The sequence below is a fragment of the Pleuronectes platessa genome, chromosome 8, assembly GCF_947347685.1.
Source record: "Pleuronectes platessa chromosome 8, fPlePla1.1, whole genome shotgun sequence".
NCBI classification, from domain to species: Eukaryota; Metazoa; Chordata; class Actinopteri; order Pleuronectiformes; family Pleuronectidae; genus Pleuronectes; species Pleuronectes platessa.
Genome location: NC_070633.1, coordinates 10,978,963 through 11,003,595, shown reverse-complemented (window position 1 = coordinate 11,003,595; position 24,633 = coordinate 10,978,963). Strand labels below are relative to the sequence as shown.

The following is a 24,633-nucleotide window of genomic DNA, read 5'->3' as shown; positions in this document are numbered from 1 at the left end:
CTGCTGTTTCCCACAGTAATTTGCAGGAGAGTAAAGCGGTGATCATGAGTTGAAGTACTCGCCAGTGGCCACTAGATGTCACCTGGTCAACAGTATATCTAACAGGGTGTTGTGGCCGCTAGGTGGCAGCTCTGCACCAGGATTTCCTCCTCCCAGGTCGTCGAAACAACAAACCGAACTACGGAGCAAGCGGGTGAGAGAACGTCCGAAACCGCCTCTGACCGCGACTTTTAAACTCTTTCTAGCGAATTTTAGCGGGATTCAGACGGAGCCTGTACAAGAATAGTTAAAAGTTCCGATTGAGCCGGGATTACATTTCACAACAAGGTAAGTTAGCCGTAAAATGGCGGAGAGCTATCTGGAAGTTAGTTGATTTGTATTTTGCTAGCCTGGCTAGCTGTGGATGAGCCCCGAGCGCGGATGTCTGCCTCCACCAAGTCGCTTCGTTAGCTCGCGGTACATGGCTACGTCGGTTGTTAGCACGCTAACGAACCCGTTTCTGGGCTCACGGCTGCAAAATATTTAGTTAATAACCATTCGAATCGTTGTATGGCTTAATGCGACTTACTTACACTTTATATATTTGTAAACAAAGTGTTTGTTGCTTATGCAATACGGTGCTGGAACTCCCGAGGCAAGATGGAGGACGCAAGGACGTGATGTTTTTTTTAGGTAACGTTAGCAGTAGCGGTTAGCATAGCTGAGCAGCGGTAGTGGCTCTCTGCTCTTTAGTTGTTGGATAACCATTGTGGCCATTTACTCAATCTTTACAGGAGCACTACATGCGACTGGTGTGGAGACGGGGGGCAGATATTGTCATTAGAAACAGCACTGACTCGGGTTATTGTGCACAGGCTAACATTAGCTTGCGCTAGTACAGTAGGGCTTGCGTTGTTTTGTTATTATTGTCCAACTACGATAGCATTAGTACACATGGTATCGTGCCGATATTTTGCGTGAATTCGTTCAGCAGGCGGTCGTACTCGTCCTTTGGCAGATCGCACTCCGGTTCAGTAGGAGAGGCGCCTGCTTACTGGATCAAATCTCATGTAGCTGACGCTGGGGGGAAGACGCCGAAACCCTCGGTAGCTTAGCTAGTAGCGGCGCTAGCACCAGCAGCGCACCGGTGTCAATTTTGACAGGAGCCGACGGAGAGCGTGGCCGCGCCGGCGTTGTTGGAGGGAACCGAGCCGCTACTTTGTGGCACGGATGAACCGCACAAACACGCGCAGTCGGGTTTCACGCTTCCGTTCGGTCTGAAAATCGTCTCGTGTCGATTCGCAGGCACAAGTTTATGAGATACACCGCTCGATTTGGCGCCACTTTTTCAGTCTACACCCATAGAATCCCGTCTCTTGTCACACGCAACATCAAGGAAATGGACATGGTCTTAGATTTCCCAACCAACACACCTCCCTGTTAGGTTTAAGACACCCAGCCCTCTTCATGGCATACGATGAATCGCTCTACGTTGTCTGAGTTATTTATGTTGCGGGTCATTTAAGTTGATTATTGTATTTTAATAATATCCGGACCTCATAAGACCCCCATGTATGTGGGCCGTCATTTTCAGGGCACTGTTAAGTAGAGGATCCCATGATGATTAACACATAGTATTAATTACATCTGTATTAAATCCTTCACTTATAATGCAGACGCCACACAAACGTTATTATATTTAAATAATGACCATTTAATGTCATCACTGTACAAACTAGGACTAGAAGAGGCACATCTTGCACCATGTGTGCCGATATGATAGATGGAGTTTATTTCAGCTGTTTCAGGACAAATCCGTTGTTCCTGGTGTGCTTTTATTGACTTCCCTGACTGCCAAGCAGGCATTTGTATTTATATATTTTTTAAACTCTGATTTCAAAAGTTAGGTCTACTCTCTTTTTGATGTATGTGCTTTTAATTTACACATCACAGCCATGCAATCGTTGCTCTGTGGCCTGCGGTATCTTGTTGATGTTGATACTGTCTCTCGATTGGCTGAGAGATGAATGGGGCGTATAGGGCAGAGCCATATTTGGCCATTGAGGAAGACACTCCAATCTTTGTTGCGTGACGTTTTCTGTAAACCAGAGGAAGCTGCGAAAGGGAGGGAGCCAATGGTGAGGCGGCTGAGCGTGACAGGAGCCTTGGTTTCCGCCCCCGTTACCATGTGAAACCGTTTTTTTCCCTCTGAATGGCATCAAAGTAGCATTTACTCACTACAGCGGATGTGCTTACTGCAAACATGAACACATTTGATGTCTGTTTTTGTAACGTTTATTGTTTCTGCCGTGTTGTATCGTGTACTGGGGCTGCATGTGTAGCCCTCTTAATCACTCTATTCCATATTCCAGGTCACATGCAACCCCCCCTGTCTGGTATTCTCTGAGGATCTCAAGCCAGTCATAAGTTGAAGTTATCCAGAAGATGTTACAGAAATGATAGCAGCACCAGAAATACCATCAGAGTTCTCCTTTACTCAGTAAGTACATGTTTCCTGTTGATGTTTGTTAGTTTGAGGCTGGTTTGAATTCACATACTAATGTCTTCTTGTGTCCTCCAGCGACACAGACACCCGATTCTCTTCAGACACAGACTTCTCCGAGGAGCCTGATGGAAGAGTTACGCTCTCAGCGAAAGGAAAGGTATGAAAAGGCACAAACTGCTTGGAGCACTTGCCCTGGGTCAAGATATTCTGGTCAAATAAAGCAGCATGCAGTCCATTTTTTATTGCCGTCATAGATATTTCTGTTGTGTAGAATGAAATTGGTCTCCTCTTAATAACTGTGATGATTCTCACACATTTATTAATCATCTTGTTCTTTGGTGTTCCAGGGTGGGAAGAAGGGGAAGAAGGCAGCCGGGGAGAAAGGCAAAGGAGGGAAGGGAGCAGGCCGGTTAAATGGCCACCACCAAGAAAATGGCATGGAAAACATGATGCTGTTTGAGGTGGTGAAGCTGGGCAGGAGTGCAATGCAGGTATGAATGGCAAGCTTTTTCAAATGGCCACTTTGAATGTAATGTTTCTCGGTAGATTCCATTAATTTCATTTGGATTTTACATCAATGTATCCCACCTCCCTGCAGTCTGTCGTTGATGACTGGATTGAGTCGTACAAACATGACAGAGACGTTGCGCTACTAGATCTCATCAATTTCTTCATCCAATGCTCGGGATGTAAAGGCAAGTACTGTGTTGTATGTGTTACTTTATCCTGTGATCAGTCCTTTTTCAAATGTATTGAGGTAAATTATTGATTGTTTGTCCCACAGCCCTCTGACATATTTGGTTCTCTCAGTTGTTGTTGTTCTTGGCCATTTAGTTAATTGTCCTCTCTTACCACTCTGTGCTTATCAGGGGTGGTCAGTGGAGAAATGTTCCGCAACATGCAGAATTCTGAGATCATCCGACGAATGACAGAGGAATTTGATGAGGTAACTTTACTTTTTCCAGTATAATTATTTCCATATTTAATTAATATAATAATGAGTGTCATTTTAGATTAAATATCAACTTCAAAAATCTGTGCCAAGAACAGTATAACTTTCTAACTTTTTAGCAGATAGAAATGGTAACTGATCATAGTGGTCATAATGTCATTGCATTTACTGATGGTCTTCTCTTTGTGGCCTCTGTAGGACAGCGGTGACTACCCATTGACCATAGCAGGGCCCCAATGGAAGAAGTTCAAATCAAGCTTTTGTGAATTCATCGCTGTGCTAGTGCGCCAGTGTCAATACAGTATCATCTATGATGAGTACATGATGGACACCGTCATCTCTCTTCTCACCGGACTATCGGACTCGCAGGTCCGAGCCTTCAGACACACCTCAACACTGGCAGGTAAGATGAGCTGTGTATGTATTTATGTGTCAGTTTGTGTGAGATGTACATTTGAATGTCAGTGTAGTCAATATGTTCTGTCTTTCTATCGTGTAACAAGTCAAAGACCGTATTAATAAGTCCGGATATAAAGCTACTCAACTTCCATGGCACACCCACACGGATTTTCATTTATTTGGATAAATTAGTCAGTTTATTTGCACATGTTGGTTGCACTTGTCATGAATGCAAGGGTGCTCAGGTTTGTAGTGTAAAGTGTAGGTGGATTCACCCACTAAAATAAAGTACTTATTGCACCTAGTGGGGTCAGATCATGTGCTCTGTAATCAGCAAAGGGATTCAGAACAACAGCTCATATGTTTTTTGCAGCCTAGTCATTTTACAATGACTGTTGTTAATTGAGCAGGTGGGTGGTTTAGCCTCAAAACACTCTTGTGTAGAGATGTTTGTCTCAGAAAGCACTTTTATCCTCATCTGTCAGTGTTCAGCTCTAACATGTTTATGTTGTTGGAAAGTTGTGATATCTGCACTAGTTGAGGCAGCCAGATCAGGGCAGTTGGTACAGAGGTATTTTAGATGACATCTTGTTAAATAATGATTGCTCATTGAAACTATACAAGTGAACACAATTGAAGCCAAACTGGACTGATTGGTATTCATAGTGTATGGAGGTAGGTGTCAGCTCCAGCCAAGCTCTAATGTCTCATTTGAAACAACTTTTCTCCCAGAATCGGTTTGCAATTTGACATATTTCCTTGTGCTTAAAGGTTAGGTCACTCAAGTGTTTTGGTTTGTGGTGGAGCTGAGTCTCCTAAAGAATATATTTCATCCAGAGGCAATTTTCCATTGTACATGATTGATCTGTTATTTTTATAGATTTTAATTTTCTTGTTGTTACTTACTAGCCATGAAGCTGATGACAGCCCTGGTGAATGTAGCTCTAAACCTCAGCATCAACATGGACAACACCCAGCGCCAGTATGAGGCAGAGAGGAATAAAGCGGTGCCCAAAAGGGCCAACGACAGACTAGAGCTGCTCCTGCAGAAACGGAAAGAGGTAAGAGTCGCCACAAGGCAATTTAATGCCATTGTTTTAAAATACCCGTTACACGCCTTTTGCATTTACAGATGCATACTCATTGGATGCCTCAAATTGTAACTACATTGTCGATCATCAACAGTGGTTTATTTGTTTATTAGTTTCATTAGCCAATGTCTAATACTCTGAACTAGAGCAAGGTTTTGCCTGACTTTGGCAGAAAGTGTTTACTTACTTTTACTTAGTTGTGATTCTTAACTTCTAAAAATGTATTCATTCTCTGATAAGTTAGTTGTTATGGGTCATTAATTAAGTTATATTGACTCAAAGATTTATAACTTCAATTCAACAGCACAGGGCAGCACCAAGATGATGCACAGTGTGAAAACACTATTGTGTTTTGTATTAAATCTACAAAGGAGGCAGGTTTTTTGTTGACCATATAGATCACCTTCTGTTTTATGATAAATATTTAGCCTGAGAAATTGTTTAATAAATTGTATTTGGTTGTATTATTATAAAGGAAGCAGAAGACTACAATATTCCTCTAAATTGATGTTAACGTTAAACAAGCTTTCAAACTCTTCTCAGCTTTTTATGTTCTTCAGGCAATGAGCTTAATATAGATCATTGAGCTTAACTGCCAGTTATGTTTCTCATTGCAATTTAGTTGAAAAAAGACACATGGGAATTGCAGCCATTGAAGCACCTGAATAAATAAAAAGTCTTTATCTAAATCACAGCACCAATAATTTAATAGATATTTCCACCGTTGGTTAATAATAAAAAAGACGACCGCAACAACCACAGCCTCAGTTTAGGCGATGGTACCCGAAGAAGTGTCTGACTGTTGTTTTACAGTTTTGATGCAGACAGTGTTTGCAAGAGTGGCTGGTTTGAGAAATTAGTCTACTGAACATCCCATCTGATTGGACTAGTCTCAGTGGGGAAAGCAGCAGTAAACTAGAATCGTCTGAGGTCTTACTTACCCATCTGGCACTGAGCCTGGTGACACGTTAAGTTCCACGTGGAACCTTCCGAACTCATCCTCTCCTTTTCCAGCCAGATAAAGCAACATTGACTGCGGGTTTGTTACTGCAGGTGTAATTCAATGTCAAATTTATTATATCACATCTGAACTCAGAAATGGTTTAAATATAACCATTGCCCAACTTGCAGGCATATATATATATATATGTGTGTGTGTATTCATCATGATGACCACAGACGCACACACACACACACAGCCCCTAAAGTAACACCATAACTGCAAATGATTGTGAATTATTTTACCTATAAACCATAAATATTTTCCATTTTTAGAATAGTAACACCCTGGTAGGTGGCGGACCTGCAGTGACTGTGTTCGTACCAAGTGTTATTCAGCCAGTCAGTTTTATTAGGTTATATAACAGCGGGTCCTACTGGGCATCCATCTGTTATTTTACTGTGCAGCCACACCACAGCATGATGGCACAGTTGGCTGTGTCACACGTCTTGTTATGTTAACAGTGCCTCCTGGTTTACTCTTTAACATTCTTGTCAGTTAAGCTTTATGTTTGACTTAATAAATGTCCTCATGTTCTCGTGTTTTTTTTCTTTCAGCTCCAAGAAAATCAGGATGAGATTGAAAACATGATGAATGCAATATTCAAAGGAGTGTTTGTTCACAGATATCGGTATGGCTTCACTTATATAATGCATCAAACAATGTTCATTCTTTTACTGTCTTCTTGTGCACTGATTAACAAAGTGATGTTTTAACAGTGACTCAATAGCAGAAATCCGGGCAATCTGTATAGAAGAGATTGGAGTGTGGATGAAACTCTATAGCGATGCCTTCCTCAACGACAGCTATCTGAAGTATGTGGGATGGACAATGCACGATAAGGTGAGTTTGAGTTTTTTTCTTACTTTAAAGCCCCTAAACACCAAAACTCCACAGGAGTTTAACCTTTATTTTCCTGATTAGACCTCAGCTCAGCTCTGTGGACAAACACAGGCTGAGCAAGCCCAGCAACTACACACAGCAGTACTCACAACTCTCTGCCTACTACTTCTGCTAACATCCCAACACTATCTTGGCAAACTTGGCAGTAAAATAAACCTCCATGGGCAGGCAATTTGAATTTGGTGCCCTTTGGGATTAGCGATCATACACACTTGCACTCCGGATGAAAGAATACTGAATGCTCTCTGAAACAACAAAACAAATGTTACCTGCCTGTCAAACAAAAACAAAGCAACCTAAACATCCATCTTCATACCCTGCCACCACAGTAGTCAGAATACCAGGACAAATCCCAGTGAGTTGCCTCATTGGTGGACTCGTAGAACATCCAAAACATCCAGAAAGTTCTTAAAACTTTCCTTGCCCATTTCTGTGCCTGTCACTTGAGGTCCTGGGTACGGCCAGGGCTGAATATCTTTCTCAGTCACGCTGCAGAATCTGTGTTGTCCTTATCCTCTTTTGCTGTTCCTCCAACCATTTGCATTTGCAAATGCGAATTCATCGGGCGATGCCATATTGATAATTCTTAAATTGTAATTATCCATTAGAAAGTGCCACATTTACCACCTCCCTTACCCACTGCCACCCCTTCCCTTTTGTTCTCTTGTTCTATGCATAAGCACAAAAACCTATCGTAAACAGTTGAGTAGTGTTGTGTTGCTTGGTCCAAGCCACGTTTCCCATTAACAGAACCAGGGCTGTGTGGGATCATTATTTCTTTTCAGTGCTCGCTCAGAAAGGACAGTGAGTGCACTGCGGGGAGATGCTCTATTGGCTTAGAATCCACCTTTGCATAGCCAAAATCAATGACTCAATTCCTAAACGTAGTGAAACAGACAAATTTGGAGCTCGTGATTGAAACCTGTTGTTACTGCAGCAGGTAAATCTTGGCTACTGATTTTTTACCTTGTGTTTAAGATGTGTTTATTTCAGTTATTATCGTAAACCTGAGAAACCTTTCATCTTTACCAAACCCCATTTTATGTTTAATTTGCTACTGTGACTATGAGGACAGATAAATAACCCTATCATAATTCTGTTTTCCAGCAAGGTGAGGTACGTCTGAAGTGTCTGACAGCCCTGCAGGGTCTGTACTACAACAGAGAGCTCAATGCAAGATTGGAACTCTTCACCAGTCGCTTCAAGGTGAGCACCACCTGCTGGTGAACTTAGACACAACATCTCAGACTCCTCGGTCTCATTCTTTAAGCATTGAGCTTTCTGGACTCAAAATTAAGTTTATACTGACAGACACTTGCACACTCATCAAATGACTTCCTTTTGCCCAATAACTCATTAGATATGTAATCTTGCTCTTCTTTCGCGCTCTCTCAGGACCGAATCGTCTCCATGACTCTGGACAAAGAGTACGATGTTGCTGTACAAGCAATTAAACTACTCACTCTGGTCTTGAAGTAAGTAGCTGTGTTCTCAACGTGAACCGATTGGTACTGTTCAGTGAGACACATACAACGTTTTCATGAATTACATGAAGTACACATGTGGTGCTACTTCATGAACTGTAGCTGACTGATCTTCTGTGTCCTGTGTCTCTGCAGTAGCACGGATGAGGTATTGACCCCTGAGGATTGCGAGAGTGTCTATCACTTGGTCTACTCAGCACACAGGCCTGTCGCCATTGCAGCTGGAGAATTCCTCTTTAAGAAGTATGTTGGGCTTGCATTATCACTGAATAGAAGTGAACATAGACACCATGATGTAGAGGCAGGTCAGGGAAAAGGATGAAAAAGAACAATGGATTTGTTACAGAACTTTTAGGACACCTAACACACTCAACTTTTTACACAAAGACAAACTACATTTTGTAAATGCAGCATCTACAATTTCTTTAATAGGTTCAGCCTTGCAGTAATTATGTTGGTAACTTCAGATCTACTTTGTAAAGTTACTCAATGACTGGTCTCTGTTGGATTGTCTTGCTCTCAGTTGAATTTTACAATTCAGTCAGTTTTCAGCTTAGTTGAGTTATTTTTTTTTTTTAAGCCCCTTGCTGCTCTTACGAATTGTAGCTGGAGGATTATATGGTGGTTTCTGTATGATACCAAACTAATGATTAATGTGTTCAAAGATTGTTCAGCCAAAGGGAACCGGAGGAGGAAGGTGCCCCCAAGAGAAGAGGCAGACAAAGTCCCAACGCCAACCTCATTAAGACCACTGTCTTTTTCTTCCTGGAGAGTGAGGTACATTATCATATTTTTCATCTTCAGACTTAGGATATCTTTTCTATCTCTATTACTATATGTAAATTGACTGAATCATCCATCCTCGATGTGAACATCTCTCCATAGCTCCACGAGCATGCAGCCTACCTAGTGGACTCCCTCTGGGAATGCGGTGCAGAGGTCCTGAAGGACTGGGAGTGTATGATCAGCCTGCTGCTAGATGAACCATTACCAGGAGAGGAAGGTATGTCCGTATTTATTTTTTTAAGCCTACGTTACTGGTTTGCACTTCAGGACACAAACTGGAAAAAGAAGAGTGACTCAAAAGCCTCACTGAAACAAGATCTGTTCTTTTAATTTTTTGAAATAAAAATATTTTTATAGAATAGTAGAGAGAGCTTGAAGTTTTATTCTTTTCTTCTCATGTGGACGCAAACCAAGAAACTTGTTGTACAACTACAGTATCCAGTTACTCAATATCACTTTTTGAATGAAAGTGGACTCAGTTGAAGACCTAAGTTTTGAAGCTTAAATCAAAAATACTTGAATGTAGTTTGCTTAAACTTGACAAGCCACGGTGCTTTTGGGAGAAATTCCCTTTGGACTTTTGGATGAAACAAAATTAGAGCTTCTGTTAAGTCGCATCAGCTCGATGTTCACGGAAGGAAAAAATGAAGCTTTCAAAGAAAAGATCAATTCATTACTGTGAAACGAGGCTCAGTAATGTTTTCGGGTTACTTTGCTGCATCTGACACTGGGTCCCCTAAATATTTTCAGAGCAGGTCATATCTCTTAAATGATGTGTTGCATTGAATAAATGTCTATTCTTTTAAATAGTGAATAGTTGACCCCAAATACTTTTGTCAGTTAAGTTTCAGCTTCTTTCTCAGTAGGTCTTGTTTTTCCTGAAGTGGAAGGATGCCAACACCTTCAGCTTTATCTGTAACATGTACCCTGATGGCTCCATGTTTTTGTAGCTCTTACAGACCGACAAGAGACAGCCTTGATTGAAATTATGCTGTGCACTGTGCGCCAGGCTGCTGAATGCCATCCGCCCGTTGGAAGAGGAACAGGAAAGAGGGTAAGTGTTGCTCTGAATAGTGGACCAAGATGGGTTAAAGTATAAATCAGTTACCTCTAACACGGCTGTCCTGGGATTGCTTTATTGACAGATCTATTAAGCATTGATCAGTGTTTACTTTCGAGCTGGGTCAGAGCAAGCGGAACCAAAATGCAGTTGAAATGTTCCCCTCTAACAGCACTTGCACTTATTTTACACAGATTAATTTCTATGACCTAGTTGATTTTATTTATGTATTCGAATTATTTTGTCTATATAGATATATTTATATCACATATTGAATAAGGGTCAGTGTTTTTTGTTTTTCTTCAAATGTTTGTTGCAAGTTTGGGGATGACAGCCTGCAGGGTGGATGCACAGTGATTGCCACATTGCAAAGTTGCATTTTTAGACGTGACAGTATGAGGGCATTTCGTTCCACAACCTCACACACATTGCTACATAGATTTCATTGTGCTGAACAGACAATTTAAACTCTCATTGGGTTTAACTGTTGGATCTTGCCTCTGCCTTTTTTAAATGTATGTTTTTACATTAGCACTGTTGTTTCTGTTGCAAAACGGTGACCTGTGCTGAGCGAAGTTCTCTCGGAAACATAAGTGCGATAAAGATGGCAATAGAATACATTGCTGGGGTTGAAAGAAAACTGTAAAGGTCAAATGGGTGAATTACTAAATCCAAAACCAGACTTTCTGCGTGCATGATTGCAAGCTAGAAACTCGTATAACTTTTGCCTCTCTGATCAGGTAATGACGGCTAAGGAGAAGAAGACTCAGCTGGATGACAGAACCAGAATGACGGAGCTGTTTGCTGTGGCTTTGCCCCCTCTACTGGCCAAGGTTTGTTAAACCACTGAAGTACTCCTTATAAGGCCTGCTGGCTTCAGTTGTGTATTCACATTTTGTTGAAATATATTGTCTACAGTATGCTGTGGATTCGGAGAAGGTGACCAACTTATTACAGCTGCCTCAGTTCTTTGATCTGGAAATTTACACCACGGGACGTCTGGAGAAGGTACGAACATCATCACACAACAGCAACCAAACTATGATAAAAGATAATCAGTTGGTTTAATTCAAAAACAAAGTTGTTTATTTTCATCGTCGATTGTCACACACAATGTTTCCCTTTATTCCTCTAATACAGCATCTGGAGTCCCTGATGCGTCAGGTCAGAGAAATAGTGGAGAAGCACACAGACACTGAAGTCTTGGAGGTCTGCTCCAAGACTTTCCACGCCCTCTGCAACGAGGAGTTCACAATCTTTAACAGGGTGGACATCGCCCGCTCCCAGCTGCTGGATGAACAGGTCGACAAGTTCAACAGGCTACTGGAGGATTTTCTACAAGAGGTAGGAGAAACGGGATGCACACATTAACAAGCATTTTTATTCAGCTTACTCTTTTGAAAAAAGTGAGACAAATCATTTCTACCACAGGAATTGTCTCTGTAAATTAAAACTTTGATTACTCTGTAAATTAGACTTACTGTGATCAAAGTTGTTGATTTTAACATATTTAAAGGGATGTTTGGGCCCATGCAAAATTAAGCAACCTCCTGTAATTTTCTTTCCTTCAACCTTGACATTAAATCATCAAAATTTCAGAAGCCCTTGGATTAAATAATTTTTAGGGTAATGGGATGCAATTTAGCATTAACCGAACTCAACCATTATTCCATGTTTTAATAAAGACCGTTTGTTATAATAACTACAAACATGCATACATATTTGAAAAACTAAATGAATGTAAATGAGAAATTGAAAAGAAAACTTGTTAAATAGTCTGAGGCATCTGATAAACCTTGATTTGTATGTGATATTGGCGCCTCAGTCTTTATCAGATGAGAAAACATCTTGATAAATATAATAAAAAATTTGCTCCTTTTCTTTTTCCAGGGGGAGGAGGCCGATGAAGATGATGCATATCAGGTTTTGTCAACTCTAAAGAGGATCACAGCATTTCACAAGTATGACATTTATGTGCAACACCTATTTCTTATATACCTCTTTCACATCTCTCGTGCTTTTCTCCTGTTAGAACAATCATTTTCCGGTGTGTGTTTGTCTGAAACTGACTGAGACTTAATCATATCTGTTGCAGTGCACACGACCTGTCGGGGTGGGACCTTTTTACCAGCAACTTCAAGCTCCTCAACACAGGCATAGAGAACGGAGACATGCCTGAGCAGGTTGTTAGATATGGACATGCACTAACTGTATTAATAGGTTTCATGTATAGTGGATGTTCAGAAATATGAATGTCTTTTCCTCTTGTGAGCAGATAGTCATCCATTCGTTGCAGTGCACCCACTACGTGATCTTGTGGAATCTGGCCAAGATATCTGAGGGTAGCTCCAGGAAGGTGAGGTCTCCTAAAGCCACTATCAATTTATTTTGCATAATTTCGAGAAGAAATGGATGGATGTTAGTGTGATGTTTAAAAAAAAAAACTAAAAGCATCTTGTCTGTGTCTTGACTCAGGATGACATGGTGACCCTGAGGAAGCAGATGAGGGCATTCTGTATGATGTGTCAGCGCTACCTCACCAATGTCAACACAGCTGTCAAAGAACAGGTGACAAACATGTACAACAGCAAATATGCATGTGTAGCTGTTATTGTAGAATCTTCTAGATAGCAAAGATATAAAATGGGGATAGTTAATATTTTTATATGGTGGCAAAACCATTAACTCACAAAAGGTGGTTTAGCAGCTGTTTATTCCAGCAGCAGTGGATTTCTAAACCTCTAGGTAACGGTAAGAGGGTTTTATCACATGAAAAATCGACAGCAAGGATTCACTGCATACATTTTACTTGTTTTGTACATAATTGATGAAAAGAGATTTTGAGCTGCATTTTTGCCCCCAAACTGATGTGAAAATTCTTATTTTAGCAAATCCATGTGGTGCTTTGTGTAATCATACCCCAAAACCTGTTCTTATTATAGAACTCGTATAGAACTCTGTCCTTTTTTCTGTCCCCCTGCAGGCATTCACCATCCTGTGTGATCTCCTGCTCATCTTCAGCCACCAGATGGTGTCCGGAGGCAGAGAACACCTGGAGCCCCTCGTCTATTCCTCGGAGGACTCGCTGCAGTCTGAGCTTCTCTCCTTCATCCTGAACCATGTCTTCATAGATCAGGACGACGACACAAATAGCACAGGTACAAATGCAAATGTGCAGTTCTCGAGGCTCATTTACTTCCAGCTCTGCTCCAATGGGCAAGGACAAATCTAAAAACTACTTTTTTCTTCGTTCTCTTTTCAGATGGGCAACAAGACGATGAGGCTGTAAAAATTGAAGCTCTGCACAAGAGGAGAAACCTCCTGGCTGCCTACTGTAAACTGATCATCTACTGTGTAGTAGACATGAAGACTGGCGCTGACATCTTCAAACAGTACATGCGAGTAAGTAAAGCTATATCATTTAATCCATCATGGTCTGATGTGTGTGTTTGTAGTTTTTGAAGACCAGCTTCTCCCTTTAGAGCCGGTGGAGTCATATGTCTCATCCACAATGTCGTCGTTTTCGAGACGTGATGGATGATATACATTTTAATTTGTTGAAATACCCCCAGGAAAGGCGAAATGCATTATGGGACATATAGTTTGTTTGTTAGCAGTCTTGGCCTGCATGCAAGTATTTTTTTAAGCAGTGTTTCAGGTTATCGCTTATGATCTATTCGAGGGGAGTGATATTGAAGCAGTTTACAGCCATGTTTTTCAATGACTAACAAATATGGAGTTATTAGCAATGAAAAAGATTCAGACCCTGACGATGTTCCTGCTAACTCGCTGACCCAGGCTCAGTCAGAAAGAGACATGTTGGGGGAAGGGAAGGTATAAAGGGGCGTGTCTGAAAGCTTCCCAGGTTCTTTATTTTTATTTTGTGTTTGTAGGCAATTCTGTCAGGTGGTACTATTCAAACAATTTTAGGCTGCGTTTTTATTCCGCGCCTTAGGTCTTACTGGGTTAAACCAGTTATAGGTTTGTTTAATATTCTGACATATAAATTATAGAGTTGATTCTGAATGACCCAGTAATGTTTTCCTTTCTTTCTTTACAGTATTACAATGATTATGGTGACATAATCAAGGAGACTATGAGTAAGACTCGACAAATCGACAAGATTCAATGTGCCAAGACGCTTATCCTCAGTCTGCAGCAGGTCGGTGCACACACACTTGCTTACTGATGAATTATTTCAGTCCCCCTGACCTTCTGGTCACATGTCCCACTTTTAAGAGTTTGCTAATCTAACATTTCATGTCTCTTCCTGCTAGCTCTTCAATGAAATGCTGTCAGAACTGGGTCACGGGTTTGATCGTTCCTCTTCTGCGTTTTGTGGAATTAAAGAGTTGGCACGTCGTTTTTCTCTAACCTTTGGTCTCGACCAAGTCAAAACCAGAGATGCCATCGCTATGCTACACAAGTAAGGTTTCCTTCTGCTCTCGTTACATTGGCAATGCTCTTCCTAAGCCTTTTGGCCTTGCAGTCTGGGAGCTGCCACGTCAGACAAATTACCACTTGACTACTCTTGCCAGGTTTTTTCATCCTCTGAATTTTGGAGAGACTTAAGTAATGAGATGTTGCAGTTTTTCCCATGAACTGAAAATAATTTAACATGTACAATGACGTCAGGCTGTAAAAACAAAGCCGGTCTGTTACACACACTATTTAAGAAACTCTGACATCCATCAAAAGGGCTCATATGTAGCAAATGTTGCTCCAAAATTTGTAACACTAATGTCTGCTGCTGCATAATCCAGTTTCCCACCAATTGGTGTAAACATGAACTGGTGTAGCGGTAGAACAAGGAACTATTGTTAATTCAGTCTTGACCTTTTTGGAGCCTACACGTTTCATTTGAATTGCGATGGAGAGTTGATTCTGTACAATTACGTAATCCTTCACATTGGTAAATTACCACATTCGTCACATTGGCTTTTGTTTATCTATTGTATATTATTTAATTATAATCTCAGGCAGGTTCCAAGGAAGCAGTTTAATGCACGTTTGCTTGGGTATCAGTTGCAATTGTGCAACATATGGTCAAACTCTGTCATGGGATATGTAGGTTGTGTAGAAGGTATTAAGGTAATGACAAACGGGTAAAAAATAAAATCCTCCTTTTGTTAACACCTCAGATTAAGTTTTTCATCCTTTATTTAAACAGGTAAATCCCATTGAGGCTAACAACCTCTGAGCTGACAGCATAACAATATTCAGACAGGACTACACCACAGAGAACAATACCTAAAGCCAGCTGAAACAAAATTGGATATCTTGTTAAGTAGAGCGCTGTAAGATTAGGGAAGTTGATATTGGATCTGTTTGAATATATCAAGCTTAAATGAATTGTTAATCAGATTAATGATCACCTATCAAGAAGGTTTATTAACCACAGTATTCCTAGTTGTAACCGATTGCAAAAAATACTCTTTTGCAATGCTTTAGACTTTGACTCTTCTCCACACAGTCTGATCAACTTTCTTTAGTTTTTATCTCCATGAAATAAATTCATTGTCTCTGCTCACTGTCTGTTATTCATCTTCTCTGTTTCTCTGCAACTCTCAGGGATGGTATTGAGTTTTCGTTTAAGGATCCCAGTCCCCAGGGAGAAGGAGGCCCTCCCCTCCACCTGGCTTTCTTAGACATCCTCAGCGAGTTCTCCTCCAAGCTTATGAGACAAGACAAGAGGACTGTGTAAGTATTTTATTTGCTGAGCTGACTGGTGGGAGGCTTCAGTGTCTCAGAGCAACAGGTGTTTGTGACAACTGGTGCAACTGGTGTTTCAGATTTAACCCCCTAGTTGGAAAGTGCACCTGGTTATGTGTGTAGCGTGTGTTCTCTGTACGCACGGATGCACAGGTTTGTTAATCTTCTCTCTGTGGCCTCCCTCTGCTCCTCAGCCACATGTACCTGGAGCGCTTCATGACATTCCAGATGGCACTGCAGCGAGAGGACTGCTGGCTCCCCCTCATCTCCTACAGGAATTCCCTTCAGGCTGGTGGTGATGATGACACCATGTCGGTGATGAGTGGCTACTCCAGCAGAGGCTCCTCCATTCGCTCCAAGAAGTCCAAGCCTCCTTCTGTTACAGCCGGAACGTCAGCAGCCAAGAGGAAACTGCCAGAAGGTATAGCACACACAGGAAGCTATAAATCATTAATATTTTAAAGCTTTTATCACTTCAAAGAACTATGTAATTTAACTTTATTTTAGATAGTGCTGACAACTATATAGGCCTCTTCTGTAGCGGCAGCCATGGCCAGAGACATGTTTTCTGTCCATCCAGGCTTTTTTCAGTCCCATTCAAGGATGGACTGAATGGATTTTGGTCAAATGTCAAGTCCATTGAGCTCACGTCCATCCCAATCATGTGAACTTGAAATCTGTGTTCCCCACAGAATTGCTTAAGGTTGTGGCGGTAGCACCTGCACAGGCACGCAGTTTGGTCTTGTGTTCAAAACAGGCTGCTTGACGGGTGCACAGAAAATGGAGGGAAAGAAGTTCTTGTTTGGTAGAGACCTGTATTGAATGACACTCTAAGGTACACACTTGAGTGTGGACACCCAACCTGAGTCAGGTCTCAGCTGGTAGGCACACAGCTGCAGCTAGAACTGTGAGGTGTCAGCATTGACTGTACAAACTCAAACACAATGGTGCAAGCATCCAAGAGGGACCGAACCAGTGAGTGTTAGGCAAACAGCACTGCAGACAGCTCTACTAGCAACCAACAGAGGAAAACTCTAAATTAAATCTCTTACGTCAATGAGTAATGTTTCATTATAAAACTATGGCAGGACCATTTGGAATATGGCTGACAGCCACAGTCTAAATAATCGATTCGAATCCCTGGGACCTCTCTAAACAAAAATGTTGGCTATAACTCCAAAATGTATATATCAACTATGACACAATAAAACGCAAATGTCTAAAAGGATGATATGAATTAAGGACATTTTGCATCCAAAAAGTAAACTTCCCTGTGACAACATAATCTCCTGCAGACACACTTTTCTGGCCAGAAGGGGAGATAGTGACTATATTTCCTGGAACTTGGCATAAAACCCGGATTTGCTAATTATAGTGTAAAGCTTTAGAACTGGACATCAGTGTTTTCCCGTCATTAACTAAAAACATCAATCAGCACCTACCATTGCACCAGCACACTAAGAACAAGGCTTAATGAGAGCCACATATATTGTAGCCTAGTTGTGATATAACAAAAGCAGAGTTGGAGCCCAGATTAACCCAGATGCGTTACTACCAGGCCGGATCAGCCAGCGGAGCTGATGGGTCAGGAGATTAAACAGCAGATGGTAGGAGAGAGTCCAAAGAGTCACAGTGCTCCTGACCTATCACTGTGTCTCTTAAATGTGTCTGAGTGTTTGCTAAAGATGTTCTCATGACCAAGGTTTTCACTAGACTATTGAATGATAGAACTTCCATAACCTTTAATTTGCAGTGTAGCAACATGCTGTGTAGTACAGTCAAATCAAATGGTGGCTATCGCAGATGTTTGAGAGTTTGATCTGACCCCCTTTGTTGTTATCTCAGTTTTGGATTTCGCTCTCAGGATTATTGCTGGCATGAATCGAGAAATTCCTTTTTGCTGTCAAAGGTCAAACCTCTACTTGCAATGAGTGGATGGTACTTTACACCTAGTTCTGAATTCCACGTCCTTTGAGAATACACTCAATTTAAGTTTGGAAATACAACACCCACATTCCATCTTCCTTATGGAGGTCTCAAGTAAAACCAATGAGAACCCCTGCGTCAATGTAAACATACGTTTGCTGGTTTTTGTTACAGTATCCAGTCACGGTCCTAAATTTGGTCAGTTATGTTTTGAATCTCAACATTGTTAATAGTTGAAGGAACTTGGGATAAAATGTGGTTATTTAGGAAAAATGTGTGTTCCTAGTTTTTTGACACTTAGTTCTTTCTCTTCCAGAGGAGAGCAGCAGCAGCAGTGAGGTTTGGCAGCAGACCATGCAGACCCCAGTCATGCTCCCATCGCCGCATCTCACCTCCACTGCCATGCGTGACCCGAAGAGGGGCCGTGATGACAGCTTCATGGGAGTCTACCCCCTCCCCCCTCACGACCAGCAGCCGCAGCCACACCAACTTCCGCAGCATCATCAACAGACGCCTCAGCTCCACCAAACACCCATGGATTACAAGTACGTTGCCTTCCAGAGGTGCTATGATGCAGTCACTCCAGTTAGATAAAGCACATGTTGCAATTTGAATGTAGGTATAACCATTCTCAGACATGACATCCAAAAACCGTTTTCAGAACAAAACTTTGTTCAGTGCCAACTAGCAACATAAATTTGTATAAACATAACTGTATATAGTCAGATCAGATAAAATACTGTAAACACTGACAGTTGAACTGGCAACTGTTATATATTTAACTTGAGGTAGGAGTAGTTGTTTTGGGTTCATGGTTTTTTTATAAGTTCAGCAGTTTGTCCTCATCACAGGGGGAAAAAGCTCTTTAACAGCCTATCGGTCTATGTGCAGATGTTTGTGTGTCTGTCTCAGGTATGAGCCATATTTACAACTCGCTGAACGTCTCCGCTGTTGGCTGTAGTGCAGCTGGGGTACCAGAGTGTACAGCTGCATGTCAGTCTGGTAGTGTAGAGTACTTTTTTGGGGTTTTCAGGCAAAATCAAATAAAAGAACACTTTAAACGTTCCAGCTTAAACATCTTTGGACCAATTGTCTGTCACTGGGACCTAAAACACTTAAGTGTTGACATCTGTCATCAATATTGTGTTCCCTCTTGTATTTAATTTATGCATATAAAAAGTTTACTTTGGGGGCATCATTGAAGGGGATATTTCAGTTAATCGTTGAGTTCTACTGTGCACACCATCAAACTTTTATTCCATTAAATATTATAACACACACAGGTCATTCCTAAATATCCCCCGTCCACAATTAAACCTCTTTCTCCTCAATTGCTGCGCTGCCCCTGCATTTCCAAAACACTTTGATAGCCTTTTACTTAATTAGCTGTTATTTCCTTTCATCCTAATGCTACCCCAACATTATATAAATTTGACTAGGCTTCGGTCCAGGTTCAACTTTCAGCTGGGTAGATAACTTATTCTCTAAGAATGGAATCAGAGGTGTGGAATATGAGCCAGAATACATTAGGACGGAGTTCAATGTAATTTCCCATTTGCTTCCTATTAATTTAAATGGTAGTAAAATGCTTGCACTTAGCAGCCTGCCAAGTGTGAGGCCAGCTGGGACTTTGACTGACTAGTTTATTTATCCACACTGACTTTTCATCTTGTGCGTTTTAGTTCCCAGGTGACGTGGATGCTGGCTCAGAGACAGCAAGAGGAGGCGCGCCAGCAGCAGGAAAGAGCCATGAACTATGCCAAGCTCCGAACCAACCTGCAGCACGCTATGTAAGAAACACCTGCACTGAGAGCTGCCTGTCTCAATCTCTTTTTAATGTATGATTTATATATTTACACAACGGTTTTGTTTTTGCAGTCGTCGCGGCACTGGGCTCATGGAGGAAGATGAAGAGCCGATTGTGGAGGATGTGATGATGTCATCTGAGGGTCGTATGGATGACCTCAATGAAGGCATGGACTTCGACACCATGGACATTGATTTGGTGAGAAATGCATATAACGGATAAAACCTACAGTGTGGAACTGTAGTTCCACACTGTACAGTGCTGTACAGCAGTGTACAGCAGTGTACACTGCAGTGTACACAGCAGTGTACAGCTGTACAGTGCTGTACAGTGCTTTTTTCTTTTAGACTTAAATCCCTCCTCTGGAAACGAGGTTTATTTTTTATCGATAGCATCAGAAACTTTTGTTCATCTGGAGGTCCTTTTAAGTGTTACTGGAGCATACTCCACCTCCGTTGCTACAGTGGGCTCCCTCTTTCACTCTGGTAAACCAATCATTGCTGGTTGGACGCTAATAATGTGCCAGCGCAGGCTGAAAGAAAGATGTGCACAATAAAGAGATTTACCTGGAGCTGATCAGCAATGTGTGAACCCATTTGACAAGGGTTCCATTGTACCCAGCAGTTCTGAAGAGGCAGAAAGACCCCAGCACTCTGTGAGACCTCCCACACGCCTCTGTGTAGTCATTTGTGTGCACATGAGTGTTACTGTGTGCGTGTTCACCGGACAACCACAGTCATCAACTCAGCGGCTTGACTCTAGTGCCCCTCCCTCCACTCTCACTGCCATAGATAAAATCTAATTCTGTGGAAACCGCTGACGCACTCTGTCGACAGGGCCTCGCAACTGTATATACAACACATGGCCACATGACTCTTTCATCTGACCGGTTACGCCAAAACCACAGAACCATGTATGATGTGTTAAAGCCAGAACAAAATGTTATCCAAGACAAATGTCTGTTTTGGATGCTTGCACTGCTGCTGCACTCTGAGAAAAGGCTCCAAATGTCACGTTGAATCAACCAGAAAATGGAACAACTGCCCCAGTTCCTCTGAATTCACTCCATTCGTTGCATGTGTGATGCATTCTTTCCAAACTGAGCTGCAGGGGTTCAGTGCTGCACAGATCTGCTGAGCTTGTACCTCTCCTGGTTTAATATTGTAATGCATATCGCAAAAATCCATGTCAGCATCTTGTTTGTTTCCCAGAAATGATTAAGGTCAAATTCTTTGTATAAGCAAATAGTTCAAACATTTATTGGTTGTCTGCCAGAGCAGCTGTTTAAGCAGGACAGATTCTAAGTGTTTGCTCTAACTGCTTCCTCTCTCTCCTCTAGCCACCCTCCAAGAACCGTCGTGAGAGATCTGAGCTCAAGCCAGACTACTTTGACCCTGCCTCTATTATGGATGAGTCGGTAAGATCATTGCATCACTTAGCTCTGTTTTACATCGTGTACTCACAGACACCCCCTACTCAAAACCCAGGCTTGTTCTCAGGCCGATGTTGTATGGAGATTCCAGATGTGTTTGTGCATTGGCCAGCTGGAGATGCTTGTGAGGCCCAGCGAGAGTAGACACCACTTGTGACTTCCTTTTAAAGAAAGTAAACACTGAAATTGGTACGAGGGGAAATGGAAATGGAAAATGGATGGCTGGCAACCAGTTGCATTATATGGATCACTTGCAAGAGTGTTGTATTTGGGGCGCTGAATGAGACAGAGAACCATTTAGACGAGTTCAGCGAACCAAGTTGAACGCACAGCAGCCAAATACAACATTTCTTATTGGTTGCAAAGCTGCCTGTTTTTTTATTTTTCATGTACTTCTTTTGCCTGCATAAACATGCCAAATATTATTTAGTTCAGCGTGTACTGCCAGCCTTAAATTCTTGTTTCACTGTGTCCCAACTTTAAGAAAACCCTCCAATTTGCCTCAGGGGTTTGTTCCCACTCTCAGCTTTGAAATGTTCTTCAGACGCCGCCCTAACATGGAGTGTTGTGCAGGTCGTTAGTGTCACTTTAAAATCATTTAATTATCTCATCAAAGAAGAAAATATATTTTCCCGTCATCAAACACTTAAGCTATTGTTCCATTCAGCTTATTTCTCAGGACACTTTATTTTAGTTGCTGTACTTTTGAGGAACTTAAAAAGAATGTGGCTGTAGACGTGATTATATTTGGAAACAGCCGAATGGAAGTGAAATGCACCGTTACGCAGCAGGATTTCAGAAATGTTGAGAGCAGCCAGGAATTATTAATGTGAGCGGGCTCAAGTTAGCAGCTAGATTACTTTCTCCCTGTGACACCTCAGCAGCCACCACTGTAATGATGCAGCCGCTCAGGTGACACCCTGCCGTGAGGAGGCCCAGCCACTTTTGTTATGGCCAAATATAACCTCATAACGTGACAGTGGTACGCCTCATTATCTTCACACTTTATACTCTGGTCTGAAGTAGACCCACATCTTTATTCATGTTCATTTACATACATAGTGAAGAGATGGTGGGGATTTTAATTTTTAGGTTTAGGTATCGGTTGTAAAAAGAAAAAAAAGTTGGTGACTTCCTTTATTGTCAAGGCAAATTGAAAGTAAAAATTTGGAATCTGCGTTGTGATCCAGTCTGGGAGATACTGGACTTCCTAAGAACCGATTTTGTTGTCCCAACCCCACTAAGTTTAGGCTTTTACTTTTTAATGTCAGGATGTGTTGTGTCATCTATTTCAATCATATGAAATGTGGCTGTTTACCTTGATGATTGTCATTAATGCATGTTTTTTGTGTGTCTCCTCTAGGTTCTTGGGGTGTCCATGTTTTAAGCTAATATCCAGACGATTTTGACGCTGGGATAACAGAAGAGGCGCTTTGTATTTAAAGAGAATTTTAGATGCGAAAAAAATGGAAGCGTTTTCTCTAAGAAAAAGCAAAAACAAAAAAAAAGTTCTGGCTTGTACTCCACGTGGACCAATGACAACCCACACTCAGTGTTGCTTGCTCAGAGAGGACTTTGTTTCAAATATTTACTTTTATAATCTTGGGTAAGCTCTTCCTGTTCAGAAATAGTGTAACAGGCCACTTCCAAACCTATTAGAAATGAGACGTGTCTGAAGAAAAAATCCATAATAGCTTTCTTTTTCTTTTTTCTTTTTTTTTTAACCCCCTTTCCTTTTTTCAGCGGGGATGAATTGGTGTGTTTAACTTAAGAAACTTTTGTTTTTTTGTTTATGTCTAACCCTTTTTACAATTGTAGTAAGTTACCAGGTGTGAAGTAGTAATTTATAAACAGACTGTAGTAGCTTGCTTGTACTGTGTTAGCCAAGTGGATGGAGGTCTTTCTGTTTCTGTGCTCCTTCTTTTTTTTCCTCCCCCTCTCTGAGTTTATTTTCCCTGTTGCTGGGCCTGAGGTCCTGATAACCACTGGTGGTTAAGATGGTTACGTAGAATCAGTCAGGATCTCTTTTTATGATGTGAAGATTCCCAGAGTCCATTGAACGCTCCACCCGGTTTAAAGCAGTAAGTCCCAGAGCTTACCCCAAGATTTCGGACCACTCCTTAACCACCATCTACCAGGGACATGTGTCCCCCAACCAAGAGCAGAGTTAAATCCCAGTAGTGCCACTGTGTGGGCTCTGGACTAAAACAGCCCTGTATAAGAAAATCATGTTTTTTTTTTTTTTTTTTCCTCTTAAAATCCAGCAGCATAATGTTGAAATGGGTATCTCTACATTTTGAATAAAAGTTATATATGAATCGGTGCTGATTTTATATATGTGCTTTTGGTTTTTCTTATTTTCAACCTTCAGTCAAAAGTCTGAGAAACGTGTAAGTAAACAAAAAAAAGAGAGCATGTGAGACCATGCATCAAGGAAGATTTTTAAATTTGTATTTTTATTTTTTCGTTTTTTGTTTCGTTTTTGTCTCTCTCCTTTTTTGTCTTGATAATGTCTTCGGGTTTCTACCTTTTTTCCTACGTGTAAATTAGTTTGGATAAAACTAATGAAAAGACTTGTGAAATTCAGCTTTAAGGTTTTCTCAAGAATGAAAGTTCCTGTCACACAACACTTCAAAAGATTTCAAATGTTAAAAAGTGTATGGTAGTCATTCAGACAATACTGAAGATGAGTGATTCAGCAGCGCCGTGGCAGCTAGACAAAGCTTAGATTTTGACATATATTTGTCACGCGAGTTTTAATGAAATGTTTTGTCTACTGAGGTTTTTATTTTGTAGTCATTCCATGCTTAAGCCTTAAACATGCTTGTGATGGTCACCTTCTCTCACAGTAATCTTCCATGTCAGAGGATCAGTCATGTTTAAAGGTGGAATAATTGGCTTCTTAGAACATGAAACATGAGGTGGTCGGATGTAATGTGATAAAGTAGATGAACAGCCTATATGTGTTTTGCCTAATTATTTTATGTAAGTAAAAGAGAAAATTCTTTTAAGGAAAAAGTACTGTTTATTGTTTGTTACTTACCACTACATTGGTATAAATTCTTATTAGATCATGTGTATATATACAAAATTTAATTTCTTTCCTTCCTTTCTGGCCATTTCTGTGTTGTTTTTTTCATGCACTATTGCCTACACTCTAAGTTGTTGTCTATTATCCCATCCTCTTTCAGTCACTCTTTCTGATTTGTACTTGTCTGGAGACAGTAACTTTTGAATAAAAATCAACACATTTCATCAGTGGTACTTTTTACTGAAAATAATGAACGCACCATGGTGAACGCTGGGGCCACATTAATACATTTGTGGTAAAATAGTTGAAGTTGAACCGTTCGGAGATTCCCTTTATTGGCACTGGGGGGCAGTGTAGTCCAAGGCGGCTACCTCCTGTCCCCACGTGTGATCGCTGTATCCTTTTCACTGTGTTAAAAGACTGTTAATGTGTCATCAGGCCCTCTGTCTCTTCAATGCACACATCTCCATGTACCTGACAGGTTTCACATTTGTATTGACAATCTAAAGGGCCCACTGTAGTGATGTCTTGTTCTGCGCAGACAAAGAGCGCCACAGTTGGTGTA

At 41.2% G+C, this 24,633-nt stretch overlaps 1 protein-coding gene and 1 long non-coding RNA gene across 3 annotated transcripts; one reads left to right on the top strand and one right to left on the bottom strand.

Annotated features, from left to right (window-relative positions):
• Positions 1-70: 70 nt before the first annotated feature.
• stag2b (stromal antigen 2b) lies at positions 71-24,292 on the top strand. 2 transcript variants are annotated; one of them, XM_053428474.1, is made up of 34 exons: positions 71-193; positions 2,352-2,479; positions 2,561-2,642; positions 2,833-2,976; positions 3,084-3,180; positions 3,355-3,431; positions 3,636-3,840; positions 4,746-4,897; positions 6,485-6,558; positions 6,647-6,770; positions 7,938-8,036; positions 8,226-8,305; positions 8,450-8,557; positions 8,980-9,091; positions 9,200-9,317; positions 10,051-10,154; positions 10,901-10,993; positions 11,079-11,168; positions 11,301-11,504; positions 12,051-12,121; positions 12,256-12,343; positions 12,436-12,516; positions 12,636-12,728; positions 13,144-13,318; positions 13,423-13,562; positions 14,221-14,322; positions 14,438-14,586; positions 15,732-15,860; positions 16,067-16,293; positions 18,115-18,343; positions 19,481-19,588; positions 19,677-19,803; positions 20,945-21,022; positions 22,401-24,292. In XM_053428474.1, exons 2-34 carry the CDS (start codon positions 2,436-2,438, stop codon positions 22,422-22,424), a joined length of 3,828 nt encoding a protein of 1,275 aa, XP_053284449.1. In that variant the 5' UTR covers positions 71-193; positions 2,352-2,435; the 3' UTR covers positions 22,425-24,292. The 2 variants fall into 2 exon arrangements, with proteins under 2 accessions (XP_053284449.1, XP_053284448.1); XM_053428473.1 differs by having other exon boundaries at positions 135-327.
• On the bottom strand, positions 15,303-20,430 carry LOC128445691 (uncharacterized). The gene is made up of 2 exons (XR_008339490.1): positions 20,172-20,430; positions 15,303-16,283 (listed from the first exon to the last, which is right to left on the bottom strand). It is a non-coding gene; the product is annotated as an uncharacterized LOC128445691 (long non-coding RNA).
• Positions 24,293-24,633: the final 341 nt, after the last annotated feature.